At 43.1% G+C, this 25,838-nt stretch overlaps 1 protein-coding gene and 1 long non-coding RNA gene across 4 annotated transcripts in view; both read left to right on the top strand.

The window, feature by feature from the left end:
* The window catches only part of BLOC1S5 (biogenesis of lysosomal organelles complex 1 subunit 5), a 38,974-nt gene extending 29,919 nt beyond the window's left edge, over nt 1-9,055 (top strand). The window contains exon 5 of one of the 2 annotated variants that reach the window (XM_004599185.3): nt 8,706-9,055. In XM_004599185.3, coding sequence (XP_004599242.2) covers nt 8,706-8,885 — 180 coding nt within the window. In that variant the 3' untranslated portion in view covers nt 8,886-9,055. The remainder of the gene's footprint in view (nt 1-8,705) is intronic. The other variant, XM_058668578.1, reaches the window with a different exon arrangement.
* Nucleotides 9,056-10,498: 1,443 nt separating this feature from the next.
* The window catches only part of LOC131481135 (uncharacterized), a 50,198-nt gene continuing 34,858 nt past the window's right edge, over nt 10,499-25,838 (top strand). For both annotated transcript variants that reach the window (XR_009246062.1, XR_009246061.1), the window contains exon 1: nt 10,499-11,342. This is a non-coding gene — a long non-coding RNA (uncharacterized LOC131481135). The remainder of the gene's footprint in view (nt 11,343-25,838) is intronic.

Raw genomic sequence — 25,838 nt, 5'->3', positions numbered from 1 at the left:
CTGCTGCCTTCAGCCTGGCCTAGCCCAGCTGTTTTATGCAGTTAAGAGAGTGAAAGAGTTCTCTCACAGTGTCTCTGCCTTTTAGATAAATACAATTAAATTTTAAAATGTTTATATTGTTAATTCAGAAAAGCTACAATGGGGAAAGGAATGTATTGTGAACAGAGCTAGGAGAGGTGAGAAGGGGGTGGTGGAGCGGGTCTGTCGAGAGTCTGAGTGGTTATTTCTAGAGATGATTGGGCACCGTGTTGGAAGTAAGGGCGTGCAGCCTTACGAGCGTGGCTTTCTGCACTCCACCAACTCTCAGTGAAGCAGCCCTTCAGTGTATTCTCAGATGGTAACTTTGGAGATTTCATCAGAACCAGTTTGGTAATACTCAGTTACTATCTGTGAGAGATACTAACGTAGACTTTCCGAGTGAGATGAACTGATGTCCCTTGTTGCCTGCTGCCACTCAGCCATCTGTGTTCGAGCTCAGCAGATGCAAGTGACTCATAAAATAAAGACATCGTAAAAGCAGTTACAAACTTGACAAATAGCAATTCTTGTCATTCTTAAGCAGAATGAACCTAAAATTAAATCATAATCTTATAATTTTAAAATAGAGTTATATTCTTTTTGTCACGTTAAGGTGTTTTTACACTGAGGCTTTTAGCCAGGTATCTGTACAGTAAGAAAATGCACGGTTGGGTAAAAAGCCCGCAGTTTCTCTTTCTGAGTTGAGTTCCCTCTGTCGTCTTGCTGAACGTCCACAGACAAGTCTTGAGCTTCCACCAACCCACTGACAGAAGAAGTCCCTGCTCTCTGTACCTGATGAAGCCTCTGGAAATGCTCTAGCAAATTGTCTGTCACTGTCCAAAAGTAAAAGTTGAGTTTTCTCTGCCAGCTGGCTAGCTCTTCTCCAAGTAATTTAACAGAATTAACCAGTCAACTCATGGAAAGGTGTGTTTCTCAGATACCTCTCAAAACAGTAGAAATTCTTTACCTTCCTGCCGGTTCAGTATACTTCCAGACCAGCCTGCCTTACTTCCCTGCCCCTCCCCTCTCACCTCTCCCCTGCCCTCCTACCCCTTCCCTCCTCTTCTCTCCTCCCTACCCTTCCCCTCCTCTTCCCTCCCCCTCCCCCAACCCTTCCTTGCCTTCCCCTCTCCCATTAATAATCTCATTAATAATCTTTCTCCATTTTCTTTTAAAGTTAACATTTTTAAGGTTTATCTCTAAAAGGTTTATCTTTAAAAGAAAACAAATGTATGCATTTATGTGGGTGTTCCATTAATTTAAGACAAAATGTGAAGCTTGATTTACATGTTTGGTCATATGCATAAAGGTATAACATAAAATTTACTTTCTTAACCATCTTTAAATACGCATTTGAATGGCTTTAAATACACTGACATTGTTGCACAGTCACTTTAGCTCCAGAACTCTTCTTATAAAACCATTAAGCAGTGACCCATTAAACAGTAATTTCTTCTCTGTTCTACCACATCCCTGCCCCCAAATCCTGGCAGTCACCATTCTGTTTACACTAGGGAGGACATAGAAGTGGAATAATGCAATATTTGTCTTTCCATAAGTGGCTTATTTCTGTAGTGTAATACCACCAAGATTCATCCCTGTTGCCGCCTGTGTCAGATAATCCCTTCCTACTGAGGTTGAATGATTCCGTTGTTTGCATAAACCACATTGTGTCCTTTTCCATCCTTCTGTGGACACTTGAGGTACTTCTGTACCCTGCTGTTTTCATGGATCTGCAAGTACCTGTTCAAGTACCTGGTTTTGATTCCCTTTATTCAGATCCGGTAGTGGAATTGCTGGATGACATGGCCATTCTGTGCCGAATTATTGAGGAGCCACTTACCATCCTATGTAGCCAGATCTACCACAAGGCTCAAGTTTGTACTTTCTTTAAGAAAATTCTTTTCTAAAAAGTTTAACTACTTTAAGATGGAAATATTTTTTACTTTTTAAATTTTTTATTTATTTTCATTTTTCATCATATAGTTCCAAAGGCTCAGGGATTTCCCCTTCCACGATCCCCATTTCTCCTCTCCCAAGCTGATTTCCCCTATATTATTACAATGCTATACATCTTCAGCAGCAGTCAAAAGCCAGATGGAGATATTTTAAAATATTTTCCATGCTTTAAATTAAAAACAATGATGCCACCAGATAATTTTCTTTATGAATTAGACATTATTAAGAAATCCAGCTTTCTTTATTACAGTGTATATGGTGATGTCATTGGGAAATTAGGGAGTGTGAGAGTTGTTTTTATAACAGGTGCCCTCAGATACTGTTTGAAATTTTCCTCTCCTCTTTTGCTGTTAGCCTGGTACCTGTCTACCTCAACCCTGTCTCATCCATCAGCCATTTATGTTTTTCTGATTTGTGTTTTTATTAATATGGGGTAGCCTTGAAAACCAGTTAACTAAACTGTTTAGATTCACATTGTATTATGGGAAATAGTTTCCAAATCAGATTTCATGAATACTGAAACATTTACAAATGGATTTTTGTGATATCCTTCTTTTTAATGGCATCAAAGTCTTACCCCAAAGTCTTACCTCACATAGTTGTCAACTAAATTTCAGTTTACTTATATATGAACAATACAGTATTGGGTTTTATCATTATTTTATGATACAATTCCATGTGCTCTAGGATTTCCCTTGCCCCCTCCTCAAAGCCACTTTGCCCACACACTGGTTTCACCTATATTACTACAACAGTATAGTTCTTCAAAAACAGTCACAAGTCCATCATTGTGGTCATGGACAATGGCAGAGTCCTGCATTCTATTGTCAAGATATAATAAACAGTTTCATTGGGAGTCCATCTTTGATCTGGAAGTAGAGATGCATTTTGCACTGTATCCTTACATCTGGATATGATAATCTCCACTACAAAGTTACTATACATTCCCTTAAATGAAAAGCCTCAATACAAGATCAACAACAGGGAAAAAAATAGAAATTTACAATGCTATGAATTTAGATAATATGCTACTGAATGACTAATGTATCGCTGAAGAAATGGAAAAGAAAATCAAGAACCTTCTTGAAGAAAATGATGCTACTGTTTTACCTATGAGTCAGTGAAGAATTTAATATGAAACAAAAAAAAAACTGTTTTGAAGAAATTAAAAACAAAAACATCAAAATCCATGAGATACAGTTTCCTCTGATCTTTGTTGGTGAGATGTGTCTCCTGTAGGCAACAGATAGATGGATTTTGTTTTTTGTAATCCAGTCTAATCTGTGAGATTTGATTGATGGGTTTAATCCATTTACATTCAGGGTTAATATAAATAGGTAGTAATTTGGTTCTGTTATTTTTGTTTTACTGAGATAATTTTCACATTTGCTTTTGGTTTTGGTGGGTGCTATACTTTTTCTCTGTCAAAATGTCTTTAAATATCATTTGTAGGACAGGTCTGGAATAGGTGTATTCTTTGAGCTTTTCTTTACTGTGGAAGAATTTTATTTCATTTTCAAAGGCAAAGGAATGCTTTGCTGGGTACATTATTCTGAGCTGACAATTTTTTTCCTTTTACATTCTAGACTATGTCTCTCCATGCTCTTCTGGCCTGTAGAGTTTCCTGTGAGAGGTCAGCTGTGAGTCTTATTGCCATTCTGTATATGGCAATTGGTTTTTTTCATGTGCCTATTAAAGGATTTTTTCTTTATGTTCGATTGAAGAGAGTTTGATTATCATGTGTTGTGATGAAGATTGTTTTGATCAACTCTGTTGGGAGTTTTGTGCCTCTCCTGTATTTTGTTTCCCAATTCTTTCTCTGGATTAGGGAAGTTTTCCTTTATTATTTCATTGAATACATTTTAAACCCAGCTTCTCTTCCTGCACCTTCTGGAACTCAACATAACTCCTATATTGGCCGTTTAATAGTGTCTTTCAATTTTTGGACACTTTTTTTTTTTAGCTTGACCCAGCTCTGCTTCCAGGTTTGCGTTTATTTCCTCATTATGATAAGAAATATCTTTCAGTTCTGAGATTCTTTCTTCTGCCTCATTCATTCCATTATGGCGACTTTCCACTGAATTTTTAATTTGCTGTATTGTGTCCTTCATTTCCAATAATTTGGCTTGGTTTTGTTTCAGTGTTGCTGTTTCCTGTGTGACATATTCCTTAAATTCCTTGAACTCCTGTATGTGCTTCTCAAGTTTTATAATGAGTTTTTTGAATTCTGTATTCCCCATTTTCTCAGTGTATTCCTCACTTAACTCTGAGGTTGGCAAGGGCTTTTGCTCCTTTGCAGGAGAGTCTTCAGTAATATTCATTGTGCCTTTGTCTCTTCTTTCGCTCTTGGTCATTGTACTTGTAGTTATCAGATTCTTCTCCTTGGGGCATGTTTCTAAGCTGTGCCACCCACAGGTCTACAGTTTGATTTTACTTATTGTGGTTGGTACACGGCTCTTTGCAGTCACTTGTACCACTCCCTCCAGTGAGTTTCAGGTCTGGATTCTTGTGTAAGACTTCCACCATGGTCTCTGTAGCCCCAGCTCCTGGCTCACCACTCTCCACCTCCTGGGATACCATGCTGAGGCTGCACTGTTGTCTGTACAACCTTTCTCTTACTTTTGGTTGGCGCAGGTCCTGGGATTATGGAGACACTAGGTGTCCTAAATCGCTAGGTTGCTCATGGTGCTGATCTTGACAGAACCTGCTGGCCATTACGTCTGGGGACCACACGGACCAATTTGGATCCATAAGATGCCAAAGTAGGTATTATTTTCCCTGTGGGAGCAGTGCAATGCACTGAGCTCAGAGAGTTCTCTCCCCGTTCAGCGCACGTGCATCTCACTGTTGTCCCTGCAGTCTTAAATTCTTTGCCGCACTGTACAAAATGGCGCCTGATATTCCACTTGCTCTGGTGGGAGTCTGGGCTGTGAAATCCACCCAGTTCTCACACAGCCTGTGTGGGATCTGCTGCTGTTTCTTGTCAAATCAAACAAATCAACAGGACAAGCATTTCTTTGCCTGGGTTCACAGTGAATTCCTTCCCACCTGTCTGCTGGTGGAGCTCAGATCGCCACTCTCACTGCCGTTGGAATATCTGGTCCAGCAACACCTTTGCGTTGTCTCCACTGCTTTCCTGTGTCCGTCAATCTCCAAGTGCACCTGTGCTGTTGGTCTGTCCTCTCCTATTTCCTGGAATGTGCCCTTTCTGCTCTTTGGCCAATGATTCTACATCTGTTTAAATGTATCCTTGCCCTATTCCGCCATCTTGATTCTTCAGTACAGTATTGTTAATACATGCGTATATTGGCAACAATGTATTCTTTCTTTCATAATTCTTGTGAAGAATGCCTAGCAATTACAATTAAAGCCAGGACGCTAAGAAAGTGGAAGCAACTTCAGAGACTTCCTGCAAAAAACAGGACTAGATATTCGTTTGGATTGGGGAATTGTTGGCTTTTCAGGTGTTTTTTTTTTTAAAGATATATTTATTTTATTACAAAGTCAGATATACAGAGGAGGAGAGACAGAGAGGAAGATCTTCTCTCTGACGTTTCACTCCCCAAGTGAGTGCAACGACCGGTGCTGCGCCAATCTGAAGCCGGGAACCAGGAACCTCTTCCAGGTCTCCCACGCGGGTGCAGGGTCCCAAAGCTTTGGGCCGTCCTCGACTGCCTTCCCAGGCCACAAGCAGGGAGCTGGATGGGAAGTGGAGCCGCCGGGATTAGAACCGGTGACCGTGTGGGATCCCAGTGTGTTCAAGGCGAGGACTTTAGCTGCTAGACCACAGCGCGGTCAGGCCCTTTTCAGGAGTTTTTCATGGGACTACAAGGCTATGAGATGATGTGCCAGATGTGGAAAGGCTGTTTGAGTGTCTGTTTTGAGTCACAAATTTCAGAAACTGCAGCACAGGGATGCTGGTCTTTGTAATACCTTAAAGTCGTTTCTCATGGCCAATGGTCAATGGTGGCTGTGTCAGGGAGGAATTGTATAGAGTATGGGAGTGGAAAGGGGACAGATGCTTTGAATTGTCTGTATCATTGAATTATTGTAAGAATCTACTACTAACAGTATTAGAGAGTGAAGCCTAAGTGGCAGAAATACGCAGTGGAGTGGTCTGCCATCCAAATGCTTTGCCGATGATTTGCACAGTAATCCTGGCCTGCTCCCTGATCATAGGGACTGGGAATGCAGTGTTCTGTCTTCAGAAATAGTTTTTACAAATATAAAATACTACTTTATTTTTAAAGTTTATTTAGTTTCATTGGAAAGTCAAATATACAGAGAGAAGGAGAGATAGAAAAGAAAATCTCCCATCTACTGATTCACTTCCCAAGTGGCTGCAGCAGCCAGAACTGAGCCAATCCAAAGCCGGGAGCCAGGAGCCTCCTCTAGGTCTCCCACACAGGTGCAGGGTCCCAAGATGTTGGACTGTCCTTGACTGCTTTCCCAGGTCACAGCAGTGAGCTGGATGGGAAGCAAGGCTGTCGGGACACAAACTGACTCCTATACAGGATCCCAGCACATGCAAGGGGAGGACTTGGCCGCTAGGCTATCACACAAGTTTAAGTGTTCAGCATTGTTTGCTGGCGAGGAGTGAGCCAGAACATGCAGCCAGCTGGTGCCATGCCTCCCACATCTCCGTTTTCCTCCACAGAGGTGAGAGAGGAAGTCCTGCTTCCTGGTCCAGTTACCAGCCTTTGAATAAAATTTTTTTTAAGATTTATTATTATTGGAAAGCCGGATATACAGAGAGGAAGAGAGACAGAGAGGAAGATCTTCCATCTGATGATTCACTCCCCAAGTGAGCCGCAACGGGCCGGTGCACGCCGATCCGATGCTGGGAACCAGGAACCTCTTGCAGGTCTCCCATGTGGGTGCAGGGTCCCAAAGCTTTGGGCATCCTTGACTGCTTTCGCAGGCCACAAGCAGGGAGCTGGATGGGAAGTGGGGCTGCCAGGATTAGAACCAGCGTCCATATGGGATCCCGGTGTGTTCAAGGCAAGGACCTTAACCATTACGCTATTGTGCTAGGCCCAAGTTTAATGAACTCTTTATGCTTCACTTAGAATTCCTAAGACTGAAAAGTTAAAAGTGAATGGCTTCTCCTGAACTCTGTCCTGTCATCCCAGGGATCTCCATGTTATTGGGAGAATTTAACTGTCACTCAAACTTCAGTCACCTCACTTTGTTTCACTTGAAAATCTTGGTGTTTGAGACACTTCAGATCAGCTTGGCAGAAAAGTTCTTGAAAGAACTTACTTTAGGTCTTGTGAAAGATACCTAGCTACCTGTGTCAGACTTCCTCCAGAAAGGTCTGCTGTGTGCTCTGTGATAGAGGCGCACTGGTGTCAGAAAGATCCGGGTTTGCACTGAAGCTCAGCTGTTAATTGAGTGACCACAGAGAAGTAAAGAAGTCCTTTTTTTTTTCTCAAGATTTATTTTTATTGGAAAGTCAGATACACAGAGAGGAGGAGAGACAGAAAGGAAGATCCTCCATCCACTGATTCACTCCCCATGTGGTGTTTTTTAAGCCTTCTTTTCTTTGTAAAATGAGAATACTGGAGTCTTCCAAGGAGTAGATAATCTTCATAGAAGTAGAAAAGCTACACTTTACATGGGCACATAGAGCATGCTGGTTTAACCAGCCGTCCGTTGTGCTTTTGTCATGCCAGGTAAGAAGGAAAGCAGTGTGTCAAGGGCATTGTTTAGTTTCTCAGTAACCTTCTAGCAGCTGCCGGATGAGTTCCTGATCTCTGAATACACTGAGTATCCATTCTTCATTAGAGCTGGAATTACTGGTGACCTCAGACGCCTTGTGGGTTTTTGTGGCTTGTTCAGTAAAATTTTGTATCAAAACTTGACTTGCTGAATATGTTTAAAGTTAATTGAAATTATACTTTAGGGTGACAAAACTAAATTTATTCCTTTTTCACCTATATAGTATTTCATCTGTGTTGTTTTACTCAAAAAATTTACATCCTTGTGTGAAAATAGATTCATCTCAAGAAGTTAGCTGCTTCACAGAGATGTTTTAGGGTTAGATTTACTTAAAGGGCTTGAGTTACACAGGAGATTTCTTGAATTTTCTCTCAGTGACTAATAATTTGTGGTTCTAGGATTAGCATGTGGCCTGGCAGGTGAGCCATTGCTGGTGGCATCACGGGCTTTCTGCTAAAATACCAGGGAAAGTAGGGAAGGTTGGCCCTGTTGCTTAGGCCCCTGCGTTGGCTTGGAGCAGATCTGGCCATTGTGGTCATTTGGAGAGTGGATCAGAGTGGGAAGGAGCTGGGTCTCCCCCTCTCTGTGTAGCTCTGCCTTTCAAATAAATAAATTAACCTTTCAAAATAGTAATTTCTGGTTCTTTTGAAAGCATTTTGAAAATAAGCATTTTACTTTGTTAAAATAATAATTGTTTTCAAACGATAAAATATATGCAGTAAATGGAATTTGAGGAGAAATAGAATTATGAAAATTTACTTGGGTTGCGTTTGTCATTTAATGTTATGGAAAATTCCAGAATAATGAATGAGTGTGCTCAGTTAAGTAGTAGAATCCTTAAATGTCTCCAGTCTCATACTTTTTGGACAGTGAAGCTACGCTTATCATGCGGCTTTCCAGCTGGTTGTTCGAGCAACCACATATGAAAAGATACTTAGGACCGTGTTCTGCATGTAGAGATAATTGTCTAGAAAACATCATGTGACTTTCAAATTCTCTTTTCTCAGATTTGTAATGACCATTTAGTAGCTAACAAGAGGCAACACGTGCTTCAGTGGGAGGAGTTCATGAGAGAACAGCTGCAGAAGCGGGCAGAAGTGGACGAGGAGCACGGGAAAGCCATGGAGAGGCTGAAGGAACAGTATGCCGAGATGGAGAAAGATCTGGCCAGGTTCTCAACCTTCTGACAACTTGAGCCATACAGTGAAAACATTGGAAAACATTGACTCCACACCCGCACTCCCACCCTGCGTATTCCCACCAAACCATTTACCCTCTGCTTTAAGCCTAGCAATATGTTGAACATCACTCTTAAAACAGGGAAGCTTCTAGAATCCTGATTAAATATTTAACAGAAGAGTGCTCCATATTTCTGGTTTTAAAGCCTACATACGATTATTTGAATTGAAAGGTGTAGAAGGAGGCAAAAGATCATCTTATTCTTTGTTAATCAGAATTTTCTTCTTTTCCATTGACTAACTCAGAAAATTCAAGAATAAGCTTCTTAGAAAGGTACTTTGTTCATTCTTACAGAGTTAATTGTAGTTTATTATTACGGCTTAAAGACAAGTCTCAGGGCACTACCTATGTGGGCTTACTGCCCAATAGAAGAATACATAAAGTGTTATTCCATGAGCAAATGAGACCAACATCAGCTGGCCTATCAGCTGGCCTTGGGGCACAGATGACGTTGAAAAGAAGCGAAGATTCACACTTTGTACCCACAGTGGCAGAAGCAGAGCTGGCCATGCTGGTCTGTGCCCTATCAGCTGGGAAAGGTTGAAGAGCCTGCAGTGCAGAGTAATGCTGCACTAGATAAACATACTCTGTTAAGGGTTGGAACTTCTAGCCCTTCATACTTTCATGCTTTTTTTTTCTGTCTAGCCTTTCCAAGAACCCTGTTCTTGCCCACGGGACTTCCCTCATTCCTGTGTCTTGTTTGCTGTGGATGAGCCTTATTTTTATTATACTAATGTCAGGACATGCTTTAACTATTTATTGGGTATCAGCACAGCCTGCCAAGGAGCCCCTCTGGAACCCGAGTGAAGCAGAAGTGTCTGCTCACATGGCAGATGTTCCATGTGAAGTGGAAATCCTCTTTGGCGTTCATGTCCGTCCTCAGAAGCAGAGGTACCGAGTCTGTCATCACTGTGATCTTTGAAAATTTGATTTTAACAATCTAGTTGAAAAAGTAAGTTGACTTTTTTTATTGGCCATAAACCATGCACAAGTTAAAAGCAATAACCTCAAGAGGTTTATGGCAAATGTGGATAGCCTTTCAAGTATTTTTGTTACTGCTCTTCAGTAAAGAAAGACACAGGAAAGAAACATCCAAGTCTGTTGTTGTCTCGGTGTGGCGACGGAACATTGACAGGCTTCACTCTTGGCTGCATGCTGAACATGTGATTAAAATTGCTGGAGACGGTGGAATGAGTATTTGAGATTTCTTTCAGTAGCCCTGAACTTCTGCCAGCTCTCTCTGTCCACTGCTGTAGGCTTGACAGTCTCATCAATCACTCGCTACCTGAACCACAGAGAATACTTGCTGACACCAAGGCATGTTGGAATGTTAATTCTCTTTCAGTGGCTGGGGGAAAAAAAAAACAACTTCCAAAAATATCCCACACGTGAGAAGGGAGGGGAGTCTTAAATGAAAATCCCCTTTGTATCACTGCAGCTTGTGGAATGCCTTGGATTGCCAGCACACCATTGAGCAGGCGCGGTAATCTCGAAAGCAGGAGTATGTGCATGAATAGGAATGTTCTAACTGCTAACCCGGCTTGTGCAGCAGTGATCTCCGAGATTTCATGTCATGTGAACAATGGATGCCTTGTAAGTTTATGTGCTACACAAACATCTGAAGGACTTCCTAGACCAAAATGAAATGACGGGCTTATTGAAGGTTAACCATTAGGATATTCAGTTCTTTCTTGGTAATCTTGTTAGCTATTCAACATAGCTTTTCAAAGACTCAGTAGATTAAACTTGCCTTTGATAGCTGTTTTTAATTTAATGTGATTGATAAGCAGCACCCCTTCATGCTCCCTCTCCCTTCCCCACCGCTCTTCTCCCACACCCCGTCACCATAGGTTCATTTCCAAAATGCCTCAGCAACAACAGGGAGCTCAGTGCAGCTCTCTCCTGGGTGGCAGGAATCCAGCGACCCCCATCTCAGCACCCCTTCTCGGAGTCGGCCTAGTAGGAAGCTAAGAGTCAGGAACTGCTTGGCAGAGTGGCCTCCTTTGTTTTATAGGTATTTGTAGGGTTAAATATTTTTGTTTCTCTTTACGCATTTCAAAATCACTTTTATTATGTGTTTTACTGAGATAAAATTGATTTTAGTAAGTATACTTTATAGACTTTCTTAAGATTTTTAAATTTTTATTGGAAAGGCAGATACACAGAAGGAGATGAAGAAAGATCCTCCATCTGCTGATTGCCCCCCAAAGTGGCCAAGATGGCAGGAGCTGAGTCGATCTGAACCCAGGAGCCTCCTCTGGATGCCCTGCACAAACACAGGGTCCCAGAACTTTTTGAGCCATACTGCACTGCCTTCCCAGGCCACAGGCAGAGAGCTGGGTGGGAAGTGGAGCAGCCTCTTAAGACACTTACCAGCGCCCACATGGGATCCTGGCACGTACAAGGTGAGAATTAAGCCACTAGGCTATCGCGCAGGGTCCAAGGAAGGGTACTGTTACAACAATTAAAATGTGGAGGTTTGGGCCATCCTGCGCTACTTTCCTAAGTATATCACCAGGGAGTTGGACTGGATGTTCTAGAACCAGCTCTGTACAGGCTGTTGGCACTGCAGGCTACAGATACACCAACTGCCGCCACTCGGCCCCTCTTCATGTTCCTTGATTTGTTTCATATTTACATTGTCTCTGAGTTAAATTCTGAATGATTTTAAATGTGTTGTCCATTTAATTATTTTAACCTATTTGACCCACTCATTGTGCTATTAAATGTGGTTATTACATTTTCATTTTCAGAATGTTCTCAACAAATAGTCTCGAACTTTTCTTCATTTTGGATAGGCACATTATTTTCTTTTTTCTTTAAACATGTTAAATGCACTGACCTGGGGTCTCTAATTCAGCATTTTAATACTTTTCCCTTTTTGTGGATGTGAATTTACAGTCTGTTGGCTGAAATACCACATTTTTATAATGTCAGTAATGTTTTATAACGTCAGTAATGTTTGTGTGTGTTCATATGCTTATGGACCTTATTTTGGGGACTTTTTTAAAAGATTGATTCATTTAAAAGAGTTACAGAGAGCAAGTGAGAGAGAGGTCGTCCATCACTGGAGTTGAGTCTCCTGTGTGGTTGCAGGGGCCCGGGCATTCGTGACATCTGCTGCCTTCCCACACACGTTAGCAGCGAGCTGGATTCAAAGTGCAGGAGCTGGAACTTGACCTGTCGTATGGGGTGTGGGCGTGCCACAACACCAGGCTCCTTGGGGAATTTTAAGATATATCCCTGCAGAGCAGATTGGGTTCTTATCCTGCTTTGTTTCTTGTGACACTAGGAACCCCAAAGCACTTCACGTTCAGTTTTCCTGTTGGCTTATCTCTGTTCCCTGCCCCACAGTAACTGTGTGCCAGCATGCACAGTGTGCTCATGACTGTTGGTCTGGGATGAAGCCTTCCCAGAGGAGGACCCCCATTCCCTCTGTAGCTCTACTGAAGTAAAGGGGGAGGCACTGCAGGGGATGAGTCCTGCTGCTTACCCTGCTCAAAACTGTCAGTTCTGTGTCCACCCATAGGGAAGAGGAGGGGGCGCGCTTTGCTGTCAGAGTATGTCAGCCCCAGGGATGGAGGACAATCCTTTGATGACGCCTTGGAGGTCCCGATGTAGTAAAAAATGTTCTAAGCATGTTACGTGAGTGACGCCATTGGCTTTGTAGCACCAGGGTTGAGAAAATACTGCCAAGGTCTGTTGACTGACCAAGTCCACCTCTGCTTGCACAGGCCCAGACACTTGCTACAAAGCAAGGAGAAATGCCCAGCCTTTCTGTTTTTCATTCTCTGATGAGGCGCTCAGCATCCTCTGCTGCCCTAGATGAGCTGCTGCCATGTCCCCGTGTGCACTTGGGTATGCTGTCCACTGCACAGGCGTCAGCAACTGAGCAGACCCAGGCCTGATACATACACTCCCAGGTTGGACCAAATAACCTTGTGATTTTCCCTGTGGCCAGGATTTCAGTCCAGTGATCTATTTGGGAAGTACCCCAAGAAATCTGGGCTAGGATGACTGGATTCTTGGGTATGCCAGTCCATTTCCTGCACAAGCCAATGCAGATACCAGTGGATCCAGCTATCTGGTCAGTTCCACTACCAACCCCATCTCTCATGCCAACCAGCAAGTGCTATGGCTATCCCAGCACAGCCCCGGATTGTTTTGTGCATGCTGACATGCTACAGCCTATTCCAACCCATCCCGCATCCACTCTGGCTTTCCTGCACACCTGTGGGTACTGTAGCTTCACTAAGCCCAGCCACCCCAGACCTGTCCCACCTGCCAGCAGCCTAGCCCAGCCTGGCTCACACCTAGACCTAGCTCACATGCTGGCTTACAGATGCTACAGCCCTGTCTGACTGCTCGCTTGGAAGCAGTGGCCTCGTCCTCAAAGTTAACCCACAAGGCCTGATCCCACCCCTATGTCTCGCATGTGCCGGCGGGTTCTGTGGTTCAGCCTGACATGGCCTGCCCTCCAGTCCTGGCACTCACTGGTAGGTGATTAGCCTAGCCCACACCATTTTGGCTCTTGACGTTACTACAGCCTAGCTTAGTCTGGCCTAGACTCAGACCCAGCTCTCATGTCACCCAGCGGGTGCTGCAGTCTAACCCAGCCCATCCTGCACCCATTTGGTTCTTGTGCGTGCCAGCGGCTGCTGGGTCCTACCTAGCCCAGCCTGGGATGCCCTCAGAGTCAGCCCATGTGCATGCCGATGGTGCTGCAGCCTTGCCCCCACTCACCAGTGGGAGCTGTAGCCCAGCAAGGGAGTACCGCCATTCCCTTACCAAGCCCCTTCTCAACCCCTGATCTTGCATGTGCTGCCAGGTGCTTCAGCTCAGCCTGGCATGGCCTATGCCCAGTCTCAGCTGTTGCTGGTGGGTGTTGTAGCCTAGCCCAACCTAGCTCAGCTACACTGCAGCCTGGCTTTCATGTGTGCCAGCAGGTGCTGCAGCCTGGCCTGGCCCAGCCTGCCCCAAGACCTACCAATATGCCAGTAAAAGCTGCAGCTTTGCCAAGTTCCCCAAACCCAGCTCTCATGCTCCCGAAGGGAGCGGTGGGCTAACAGGAGTTCCCCAACTTCTTTTACCAGGCCCTCTCCCAGCCCTGGATCCCATGTGTGCTGGCAGGTGCCAGAGCCCTGCTTGGCATGGTCTGCCCTCAGTCCAAGCCCTTGTGTATGACAGTGGATGTTGCAGCCTCTCCCAGCCCAGTCTCCCCCCACCTGCAGGCTCCTGCAAGTGTCGGTGAGTTCTATGGTCTGGTCTGGCTCTGCCTATTAGCACCCCCAGCTCTCACACAAACCAGCGGGCACTGGAGTCTCACAGAGCCCACCATTCCCCTACAGGCTCTACCCCAGATCCAAATGAAATGTGAAGTATTTTAGTCAGGGTAGCCAAGAAAAAAGCCTGAATATCCAGATATAAAATCAGATGAAAAAGAGACATTATAACTAATACCATAGTGTTTTTAAGTATGTTTTTTAAGAAAACTAATTTTTAAATGTCAATAGAATCATTGCCACAAGAACAGAAAAATCTTATGTGGTCAGATTTATGTAAAACAAATTTGAAGTATACATAAAATAATACATTAAAATGGAAAACTTCAGTATTTCGTTTTACTAAGAAAAATTTGACATCTTAACCATCTATCCTTGAAATCTAAAATTTACAGCTAACTACCAGTAGGTGTCACTGCCCTAACAGATCTAAATGCATCGCATCTGTGGACAAAGATTTGTAAGTTATTAAAAAAAGTGACAGAGCTGCATAAAAATAGTAAAATGTAGGAAAGAATATACAGTATCTCTAGATGTTTAGCAGTGTTTTTGTTTTTTTCTCTAACTTCATGTATCAAATGTGAAGATTCCTTTATTGCGCAATTATTGTGCAGGCTGTATTAAAGATAAAAACACAATAGAAACACTGGTATTTTTGTACTGTATATTGAAGTATAGAAGGGTAGACAAACCACAAGAGTACAGCTTGTGTAACCCAAACCAAACCGAAAAAGAGAACATTCACAAACCAGCGTTTTTATGGATTTTGGTCATTTTCTTCCAATGAAAGTAGAGTTTTAGTTTCTAAATTGGTAGAGACATGTAAATATAGCAATTAGTAGAAACATAGAAATTAAATCAGCAGCATTTTGTGGTGCAGTGGGTTAAGCCAGCAACTGAGAAACCGATATCCTACATCAGAATGCCAGTTTGGGTCCTGGCTCATCTGCTTTTAATTCATCTGTGCTAATGTGCCTGGGAGCAGTGAATGATGGAGCCAGTACTTGAATCCCTGCCACCACGGTGGAGATCCTGACTCCTGGCCTCAGCCCGGCCTAGCCCCATGTACTTTGTCCATCAAAAGTAGCTCTCTCCTGCACCTTCTCCCTCTCTCTGTCTCCCTCTGTTTCTCCCTTTATCGCTCTGCCTTTGAGAAGACTCTGCTGGGGCCTGTGCGTGGCATCATAGACTAGGCTTCCACCTGCAACACCAGCATCCCTACAGGAGCACAGGTTCATGTCTTACTTCTTCACTTTCTCATCCGGCTCGCTGCTTGCACCCTGGGAAAGCAGCAGAGGTTGGCTCAAGTCCTTGGGCCCTTACACTTCTGTGGGAGTCCCAGAAGAAGCTCCTGGCTCCTGGTTTTAGATCAGCTTAGCTCCAGCCATCGCAGCTGTGTGGGGAATGAATCAGTGGATGAAAGACCTCTCTGTCTTTCCTCCTCTCTGTAACTCTGCCTTTCGAATAAAAATAAAATGGAGTTTCTAGAAAAATAATAAAATAGAAAATAAAAAGACCATGATGTACTCAAGTGGTTAATGTTTCAAACTAAGTGAATCCTAATAGAAGTCGTTGTGAACTGTGATTGTGGAACTACTTGTAATAACGATAAAACTTGAATTCAGTAGGGTTAAGAAAATGAAAATGATAATGAAGTATTTCCAGCTCAGTGTAGTTCATTGGGAACTTAGAGCTCACCTGTGTTCTGGGTACTCCATGGACCTAGAAAGACTGGAGCTGAAAGGTCAGCTAAAGCCTGGTTTTTCTAAAAGTGTGGCTGTAGGGGTTAGCTTTTTGGCTTAGTGGTTAAGAGATGTCTGGGGATGTGCATGTCCCATGTCAGGGTGCCTGGGTTCAGGTGTCAGCTCTAGTCCCAGGTCTAGTTTCCTGGTCCAGAGCGCCCTGGGAGGAAGCAGGGAATAGCTCAGTTAGGTACCTGTCACACCTAGGAGACCCAAACTAAGTCTGACTTTAACCTGGCCCTGGCCCCAGCTGCTGCTGCCATTCAGGGAGTGAGCCCGCAGATGGGAGACTTCTGGCTGCTCTGACTCTTGATTCTTTTAAAATAAAATGTATTTTCTTAAAAGCAGCTGGAAACACTCCTAGAAAATGTGAACAAGAATTCCTAAGCTCCCTTGATGTTGGCAGCAGTTGGGTAAGATGGCATGTTGGAAAGCATACTGGCTTGAGAATAGGGAGGCCTGCATTTTAGTCCCTAAATTTGTGCAGGGATTTTGCTTTTTGTTGAAAAAATGGATTAACAATAATGATACATTATTGTGGGTACAGAGTGAGTTTCTTTTTTTCTTTATGCTCCTAGAAGCATTTAACAATTTTTAATATTTTGCCATATTCATTTCATGCTATGTAGGGACTATAAACACATCACCTTCACAGCTTTAACATCACTTCCTACTTTAGTAATTTGTGCTTGTCCTGTAGGTAATAGGATCATTAGAGTAAGTGGCCTGATGAAAGTGTTACAGGGAGGTTACTGTGTGGGCTCGAACATATGGGTGGTAGATCGAGGAAATTACCCCTCCTACAGTTGGATCATTGAGAATGTGGCTAAAAATAGTAATTCCTTGTCTAGATTGGGAAGGGATGGAGATGAAGATCTGAGTTTGGAATTTAAATTATGAGGATGTATCATCCATATATAGATATGTCATGCACTGTTTATGTTACTTCTGACAATCTCAGGGCCTGGCTTCAGATTTAAGTACTCCGCCTTACTTCCAAACTGCTATCCCAAGCAACTCAGTTTTTGCTTTTGAGAATATCATCAGTACAAATTAGGAAAAACAAAAAAGGCATTAGAGGGTCTTCTCTGTCTTTTAGATCAATATTTCGCTTTCATACAGTTAGTAAGAAAATACTGTGGGGTTTTATGAAGCAGCTGGCTTTATATAAGGATTTCCCATTTCCTTTCCCAGAAAACTGAATTATTCAAGGGTAAAGAATGTGTTCTCTGCTCATTTATATCCTGTGGCCAGGAAACGTGCTGACCACGTCCGTAAACAAGGAAGTTCTCTCGTTCAAGGCAGGTCATGAGCTTGGATGAGGTAGGTCTGAATTATCTGTGATATTTACAATGTAGTTGCATCTTACAATGACTGAACCTGAAGAAATAGGGAAAGGCCAAATGAATGTGTCCCATTGTTTTTAATCTACACCATAGTGTTTCTACACAGTTTTTTAAAATATTATTTGCTCTTCTGTCTAGAAGGATTTTAAGCTCTTAAGGTAAACCATGTAATACAGAAGTAGAAACTGGAAATCTCACTGCTTTGAAAATCTGTTACCTACAAGTAACAATTTCTTTTCCTTAAGACTTCACTTAGGTCATGTGTTTGAGACTTGGGGTTCCTGGTAGAAATATTGAGGGGCGTATACTGAGACTCTTAGCAGGCCCACAGAACTGTCATGTTTCCAGTATGCAGTGCTACTTGCCAAGATCCAGCCACTGTGGTAAATTCTTGATTGTTTCAAGAAATGAACCCAGAGTCTTTGTTGAAAGAATGACAGAGAAAGAGCTAGAGATCTTCCATTCACTGGTTCACTCCCCAAATGGCTGTTAACAACCAGAGCTAGATCAGACCAAAGCCAGGAGCCAGAAACTCCATCTGGATCTCCCATGTGGGTGACGGGGGCCCAAGTACTTGAGCCATCTGCTGCTGCTTTTCCAGGCTCGTTAGCAGGGAGCTGTATCAGCGGAGCATTCAGTATGGGAGGCTGATGTCACGAGTAGTGCTCCACTCACTGTGCCACATCACTGGTCACTTGAGTCTGAGGTATATCCTTTGACTTTTTTATTTGAAATTCAACCAGAGAGCTTCCAACTGTTGATGCAGTCCCGCAAACATCCACAATAACCAGAACTAGGCAAGGATGCCAGAACCCAATCTGTGTCCCTGCGTGAGCCATCACTCTGCTGGGGGGCATGTTAGCAGGAAGCTGGGGTTCGGAGCAGAACTGGAGCATGAGATGTGGCATGACCAGCACTGCTCTGAATGCCTGCCCTGGAGTGTACCTCTTTGATACACCTGAGCACAGCAATGCCACATAAGAACAGGAAATGCTGGATCTTAGTTCCTGGTCACTGAAAGAGGCCTCTACTATTTAGGGCCAAGTCCTCCTAGAATCGCAGTCCCAACCTTCCCCCTTGGCCTGCTTCCTTTTCTGTTACTACACATACTACTTCAAAACAGCAAGCTCATGTTACCTTTTTAAAAGCCTCAGCTTTTCTGTTACTCGTTTCAGAAACAATTTTAAGATTTTTAGTATGGTTGTTGAGAGTAAGAGGAAGTCATTGAAAAGAGAAGCACTCATAGCTAGATACACATTCCCATGTTTGAATGTACTTACATAGTAGTGGTGGCTCCTCAGTTGAATCCATCCCTGGAAACAGGTGTCTTCATTTGCACAGCCAATGAGTGTCCACTGTATGTTGCCCTTGGCTCTCCAGGTATGGCATGCTCAGTTGGCCATGAGGTTATGACTGCACGAGGGCTTTCACTGAGGTTGGAGCAATGCCAGGCAAGGATGGAGACCAGCCATGTGTCTTGCCCCAACCAGTGCTGCAGTCACACACCTGGGTGACTGTGCAGGGAGTTAGGGTGGTGATAGAGGTACCAGATCCTGACCCAACACCCTCCTCTCTTCTGTATAATGTGGGTGTCTGCAGCCATCTCCGGGGTCCAGGTGGGCTTATTGTCTGCCAAACAGCCAAGTAATACTCTGTGGCTCAGAACAGTGTAGCCAAGGGGATGAGAAGTTCTCCATGGGTTCAACTTGCAGCTCTGTTCTTCATTAGCTGGTGACTGTGGGCGAGCTGCCTCAGTTCAAAGTATCGGTACTTGCCTCAAAAGTGTCTTTTCAGGATCAAATGGATTTCTATTATATTTTAAATAGAATCTCACATGTAAGTGCCAGATTTAATGTTTTCTTTGTAACAGTTTTATCATCACCACCACCACCATCATGATCTCATCATTGATTCTAGATGTCCATTTAGTCCATTTACTCTATGTCATCTATCCATGAAAGTTGATTGGTCGTAATTATAAGAAGTTTAAGGTTAAGTCTATAGAAGTTTCCTTTTGAGCACCCAGCTGCATCCAACTGCTTTCTATGATCTTGAAAGATGTGTTAAAGCCAAAGAAATACTGGTTTCTTAAATCCTTAGCTGGCACACCCATCCAGCTGGGACCACAAATGACGTCACCTTTCAGGAAAGTTGGCTAATATATTCCATGGAACCAAAGGTGCTTCTCAGGATGGAATGTGTTTTACTACTCGTTCCCTTGCTGCTCTTTGAAATTCAGACTCAAACTAGAGAAAAGTATAGCCTCTCAAAGGGGTCTGTACTGGACAGCATTTGGATAGCATTTAGTTTGCCACCATTATTTATGACAACATTAGGCAATTTGGTGAAATTTCTCATTTCTGAAAACAAGGTTTTGGTTACACTATCTCCAAAGAATGTTCTTGGTATGTGGGTGGCTGGCTGGGACCAGCCTCTTATCTAGACAGCAGATCCATACAGTCTGAGTTCAGTGCAGTGGCTCGACCTGCATGCTTCTGTTTGCTTTTGCTTTTGCTGTAATATGCATGTGTAAGTCCTGCTGAAATCCACTGCACCCGCTCCGGGAACAATGCGCACACATCATTTCCTGAAATCATGGAGCTGGAAGGCCATTATCTGCTCACAAAACAGGCTGGAACAACAGTTCCTGATATTCTTCTCAAATACCTTAACTTCCCCAGGAATCCGGAAAAAATAATTCCATGAGACAGTATTGTGAATGGAGGTGTGACATTCAGTTTCCTTCACTGGGGTCCAGTGGCCAGAAGTAACAAATTCCTAAGCTCCCAACCTTCTTGAGAGGAGCACTGGCTGTGGGGAGTTGTTTGGCTTCAGTCTGTAGATGGCGTCCTGCTGGAGCTGTTGTGAGATGAAGTTTCTGGGTCCCTTCTTGACGCCTTCAGGGAGCCATCCTGGAGATGACTTCCACTTTGTTGAATACGTGTGTGTGTGTATGTGTGTGTGTGTGTGTGTGTGTGTGATGACATTGACTTTGTTTTTACTGCTAAGAACACTTCTGTTTCAGACTTCTCAGACTTTCAGATAAGAGATTATCTTCTAGGAAAAAAATAGATGAATAGCCATGTCAGCATAACATATTCTCTAGCAGTGTAAGAGCTGAGGGAAGCCCAGAGCTCCTTCCTCTGGAATGTAGCTTAGTGGATATTCCTCATACACACCATCCTGTTTGTGGTCCTTCATGATCTAAATATGACCAAGGTAGCCTTCTGTGGTGTTCATGGCAGATAAATAAATAAACACCTGCTAAAGCTAATACATTGCCCATGGAATTCTCCTGTGGGGGGGAAACTGGGAAGGGTTTCTTCTTGGCACTCCAAGGAGGCAATGCTCAGCTCTAAACCTCTACAATGCTATTTGGACACCTCCAGAAAACTGCCTATTTCTTTTTTTAAGCCTTATTTTATTTTTATTGGAAAGTCAGTTATACAGAGAGGAGGAGGAGGAGAGAGAGAGGAAGATCTTCCATATGTTAATTTACTCCCAAGTGACCACAATGGCCAGAGCTGAGCCAATCCGAAGCCAGGAGCCCAGAGCCTCTTCTGGGCCTTCCACACGGGTGTGGAGGGTCCTAAAGCTTTGGGCTGTCCTCCACTGCTTTTCCGGGCTAGAAGCAGGAAGCTGAATGGGAAGCGGGGTACTGGGACACAAACTGGCTCCCATATGGGATCCCGGCACGTGCAAGGTAAGGACTTTAGCTGCTAGATTACCGTGCCAGGCCTAGAAAATTCCCTATTTCCCAGCATGTTTGGGTGTTAGTGAATTCTCTCCCCACCCAGAAGCTTAAGCATTTCTTTACTGTCTTGTCATCCTGATATACATCAGAATCAATTTGTTTGATGTTTTCTCTAATAAAATATGTAACTTTAGTTGTTATGAAATTGGCCTTTAAAGCTACTTATTTCTGATTGCATCTGAAACTGATCACTTTCTTAACAATTGTGGAAATGGTTGACTTGAGGTTTTCTTCATTTAAGATAACCTTCCATTTAGCCTAGCCCTTGCTGCATGGATGCTATAGTTGGCCACGGGTTCCCATTAGCAAAATCTTTGCCACTGGACATTGTCGTCTTGGAATTCCCAATCCAGAACACTCAAACTAAGAAGCTAAAGGGCAAAATGTGCCAGAATTCTGGGTGAAAATAAGAAAAGCTGAATAGTTGGTGGCAAAAACTAAATACCGAAGCAGAGTTTGTGTCCCCTGCACTAATGGGTAGAAATTAGACCTTAGGTGGCTCTGAGGTTGTGGCTGAATGAGTCTTTCTGGCTGGCAGAGGCCCAGGTGTAAGGGCTTGGCACTGGATTCACTCTGTGGAATCTGCTCTGTCTGTTGAAGAACCCAAAGAGCAAGAACTGGACCTAGAGCCTGCTGTCCTTTATCTTCATTGTTCTGGCTCTGGATTGCATCAGTGCAATCAGTTTGGCTTTCTTATCTTGATGTGCTCACAGGATTGGATTAACACAGTAATATTTAGCCAATTCTTTAAATTCCAGTTGCCTTATTAGTCTTGACACCCACCTCAAAAGGAAATCCCCAGCCAAGAATAATCTGTGTGGCTATGAAGCAGTTAAATCCTACTGGGATCTGTTTAAAGCTGGGTTTATTTTCACTGCAAAGTTGCAGGTCAGTAAGATAGAGTATAAACTTTTTATTTATTCATTCATTTCATTATAAGCTTTTTTAAAAGGCTCATTTATTTTATTTGAAAGTCAAAATTAAAGAGAGGGAAAGAGAGAGAGAAGGAGAGAGAGAGAGAGAGAGAGAGAGAAACAGACATCTTCCATCTGCTGGTTCACTCCCCAAATGGCCACCATGGCTGCAGCTGGACCAAGCTTAGGTTGGGAGCCAAGAGTTTTCCTTCAGGTCTCCACGTGGGTGCAAGGGCCTAGGCACTCACTCCCTGCTGCTTTCTCAGGTTCCTAGCAGGGAGCTGGGTTGGAAGTGGAGCTGCAGGGACAGGAACCCATACCCACGTGGGATATTGGAGCCACACATGGAGGATTAGCTTACTGTGCCACCACACTGGCCCCTCCTAGTAAGCTTTTTAAAGAAGCACCAAGAGTGTGTTAGGCTGCAGCAACTACATATATCACCAGCCACAAACAGGTAGGAAAGCTAAAAATAGAGTTTGTGCCTAATTTTTAACTTAATTTATACCCATGGTAGATACATGGTAAACTATGAGTATATGCTTACCATTTACCTTTTTATAAGCAATTTTTAATATAGAATGAAAATTTTCTACAGCAGTATCATTTATTTTCAGAAAAATATTTTAAAGACAAAATTAGAAGAAGCAGAGGGACAGAGATCTTTTCTCTGCTGATCCACTCCCTAGATGGCCGCAATGATCAGATCTGGTCTAGTCCAAAGTCATGAGCCTGGAACTCCGACTCTGTCCCTCATGTGGGTGGAAAGGGCCCAAGCGCTTGGATTGTCTTCTGCCGCTCTCCCAGGCACATTAGCTGGGAGCTAGATAGAAAGTTGAGAAACCAACATTCAGCCCCACACTCCAATAAGGGTTATGGAATGATGACATCATAGATAGTGGCTTAACCCATTGTGTCACAGTGTCGGGCCCAGCAGTATCTCTAAGACTTAAATCAGATGGCTGCATTGCCAAGTCAACTCAGTGTATTCAGACTTCCTGTGTACTTCACTAAGTATAAGGACGAGATGAAATGCACTGCATGACAGCTGCCGTGTGACAAGCTCAAGCTGAGGATGTGTAGGGAATGGTTGCACAAAGCTGAATTTTAAAGCCTGAGATTTTTGGGAATAATGAAAAATTCACTGTTGGCAAAAAGAGGTCCTTTCTCCTTCTGGGGGCTTCACAGTGGAGCCAGAGCATTCAGCCAAGTGGAATGTGACCCAGTAGGAGAGAAAAGAGACAGAAATGTTGGTGGAGCCCTCTTAGATGGCCATCTTCCTTGATAGCAGCCTCATTTATAGAATTTCATTGATCTTGCAAACTAGACACTTCCATCCCCAAGGAGACCCTGCCCCATGACATGGGCCATACTGCCATAATCCTGCCACTGCAGATCCTAGACACACTAAAAGTACAGTCAGCTTCAAATGAACCAGAAGTGATTGCCTTGATTCGTCTAAGGCCTTTGAAATAGAATGGGGAAAACACAGCACAAAGTGCCTGAAGGTCCAAATTTTAAGCCTTGGCCAAGGCTGAACGTGTCCACCCACAAGTTCAAGTATTAGAAGTGAATCTGCGCATCCGTGTGGTAATGGTACTTGCGGGTGGGCACTGGTGAGATAGGATGACATGAGACCACAAAGGTGAGGCCCCCAGGAGGGAATCAGCTTCTGTGTCAGAGGAGAGAGACGCTCCATTGGAGCTCCCACCCTTGCTCTGTCTTCTGTGGGAGATCCCCAGTCATCCTGTGATGTGCCAAGACCCTCGCCAGAGGGCAAACACATGCTCAGGCTATGCTCTTGGATCTCCCAGCTTCAGAAACCATGAGCCCAACAGACACCAGCTCATTATAAATGACCTAGTCTCAGGTATGTGAGCATAGCAACAGAAACTGACTGAGCCACACACTTTTTCAATGCATGCATTATATACTGAAGGATTCAGTAAGTCACTATCCTGTTTTCTCCCATTTTTTTTTAACATCTTCACCCAGTGCTATGTTTATATACCCAATCCATTTTCAAGGCCTTTTGTCTAAGCTCAAGTGTAGCACAATAGACTAGGTCATATAATTATCAGCTGACAGCTGATATCAGAACATCAGAAAACTGAGGGCAGCTGTCAGCTGAGCACCCCTTTGTGAAGCAGAGAGCTATCATTGATTGGACCTTACGAACCTATCAAAAAACCCAAGTCTGCAAAGTGGACAGTTATTAGCATATGAGGATATGTCAAAAAAACTCATGGAAAATGGAACTAAAAGTTAATTTTATGTTGCCATATCTGAAATCCATGCAAAAGTATTTTTCATAGTGTACATTTTCATGAATTTTTAAGTACCCTCATACATTTGACCAGTAGCTGAATTTAAGCACTTAAAATTGTAGTGGTTATAGCAATAGCTATATTATTAGGAAAGAGTATATCAGGAAGGAGAAGAATATGGAGTTGGAACCAGTCAGTAGCATCCAGTTTTACCCTTATTCCTCACGTACTGGATAGTGTAGCGCATTGCTTCGTTTCCTTATGCCTCAGCTTCCTCACCTGATTCAAATGAGGTCTAGATGGGTTACAAGGAAAATACCTGAGAGAAGCTAGGTTTTTTTTAACACTTATTTATTTTGAAAGTCACAGTACAGAAAGAGATGAAGAGACAGAGGAAAGAATCTTCCATCCACTGGTTCTCTCCCCAGATGGGCACAAGGACTGGCACTAGGTCAGGCTGAAGGCAGGATCCAGGAAGTTTATCACGTCTCCCACATGGATGCAGAGACCCGAGCACTTGGGCCGTCTTCTACTGCTTTCGCAGGCCGTTAGCAAGGAGCTGAATTGGAAGTGCCAGCAGGTTTATCTACTATGCCACAATGCAGCCCCAACATTAGTTCTTTTTTTTTTAATAAAGATTTATTTTATTTTTATTTCAAAGTCAGATATACTGAGAGGAGGAGAGATAGAGAGGAAGTGGAGCTGCCGGGATTAGAACCAGCGGCCATATGGGATCAAGGCGAGGACCTTAGCCACTAGGCCACGCTGCCGAGCCTGACATTAGTTCTTAATATTTGTATATAAGGCGTCATAGTTTATTTTAAAGTCCACATGCTTATTCTCTAACTCTTTCAGTCTCATTAAGCAGGCAAGAAAGGTGTTATCATTTTTTAAAATTTAAAATTCACTAATTTACCTTATTATTCCATGGTATAGTTCTAAAGCTGTCAGGATTTTCTTTCTCCCTCCCCAAACTCCCTACTGTTCCCCCAGTAATTTCCCCCATCTCATTACAATAGTATGGTCCTTCACAATCAGTTGTAAGCTCATCATTCTGTTATTTAAGCATATCCTGATATTGTAGACAAGGACAATGGCAGAGTCCAGCATCCTATTGTCAGATACATTCAGCAGTTTCATTGGAAAGTACACTGCATCGTATCTTCACATCTGTATGAGATAGTCTCTACTACATAGTTACTATACGTCCACTTAAATGAAAGCCATAAAGCAAAATCAACAACAGAGAGAAAAACAGAAAATCTGCAATGCCATGAAGTTAAATAATATGTTGCTAAATGACCAATGTGTCACTGGAGTCATGAAAAAGAAAAATACCTTCCTGAAGCAAACAATGCAATTGTGTTACCTATGAGTCAGTGAGGAAATTAATAAAAGCAAAACCTTTTTTGAAGGAATGAAAATAAAAACAGAAATATCAAACCCCCTGAGGTATAGCAAAAACAGTATTGAAAGGGCTATTTTACGTGAAGGTTGCCTTATATCAAAGAGAACATAAGATGTTTGTCCTTTTGGGATTGACTTGTTTCACCAAGCATAATGGTCTCCAGTTGGGACCATTTAGTTGCAAATGAT

Source organism: Ochotona princeps, chromosome 1 (genome assembly GCF_030435755.1).
Source record: "Ochotona princeps isolate mOchPri1 chromosome 1, mOchPri1.hap1, whole genome shotgun sequence".
NCBI lineage: Eukaryota > Metazoa > Chordata > Mammalia > Lagomorpha > Ochotonidae > Ochotona > Ochotona princeps.
This window is presented reverse-complemented; position numbering and strand designations above follow the sequence as displayed.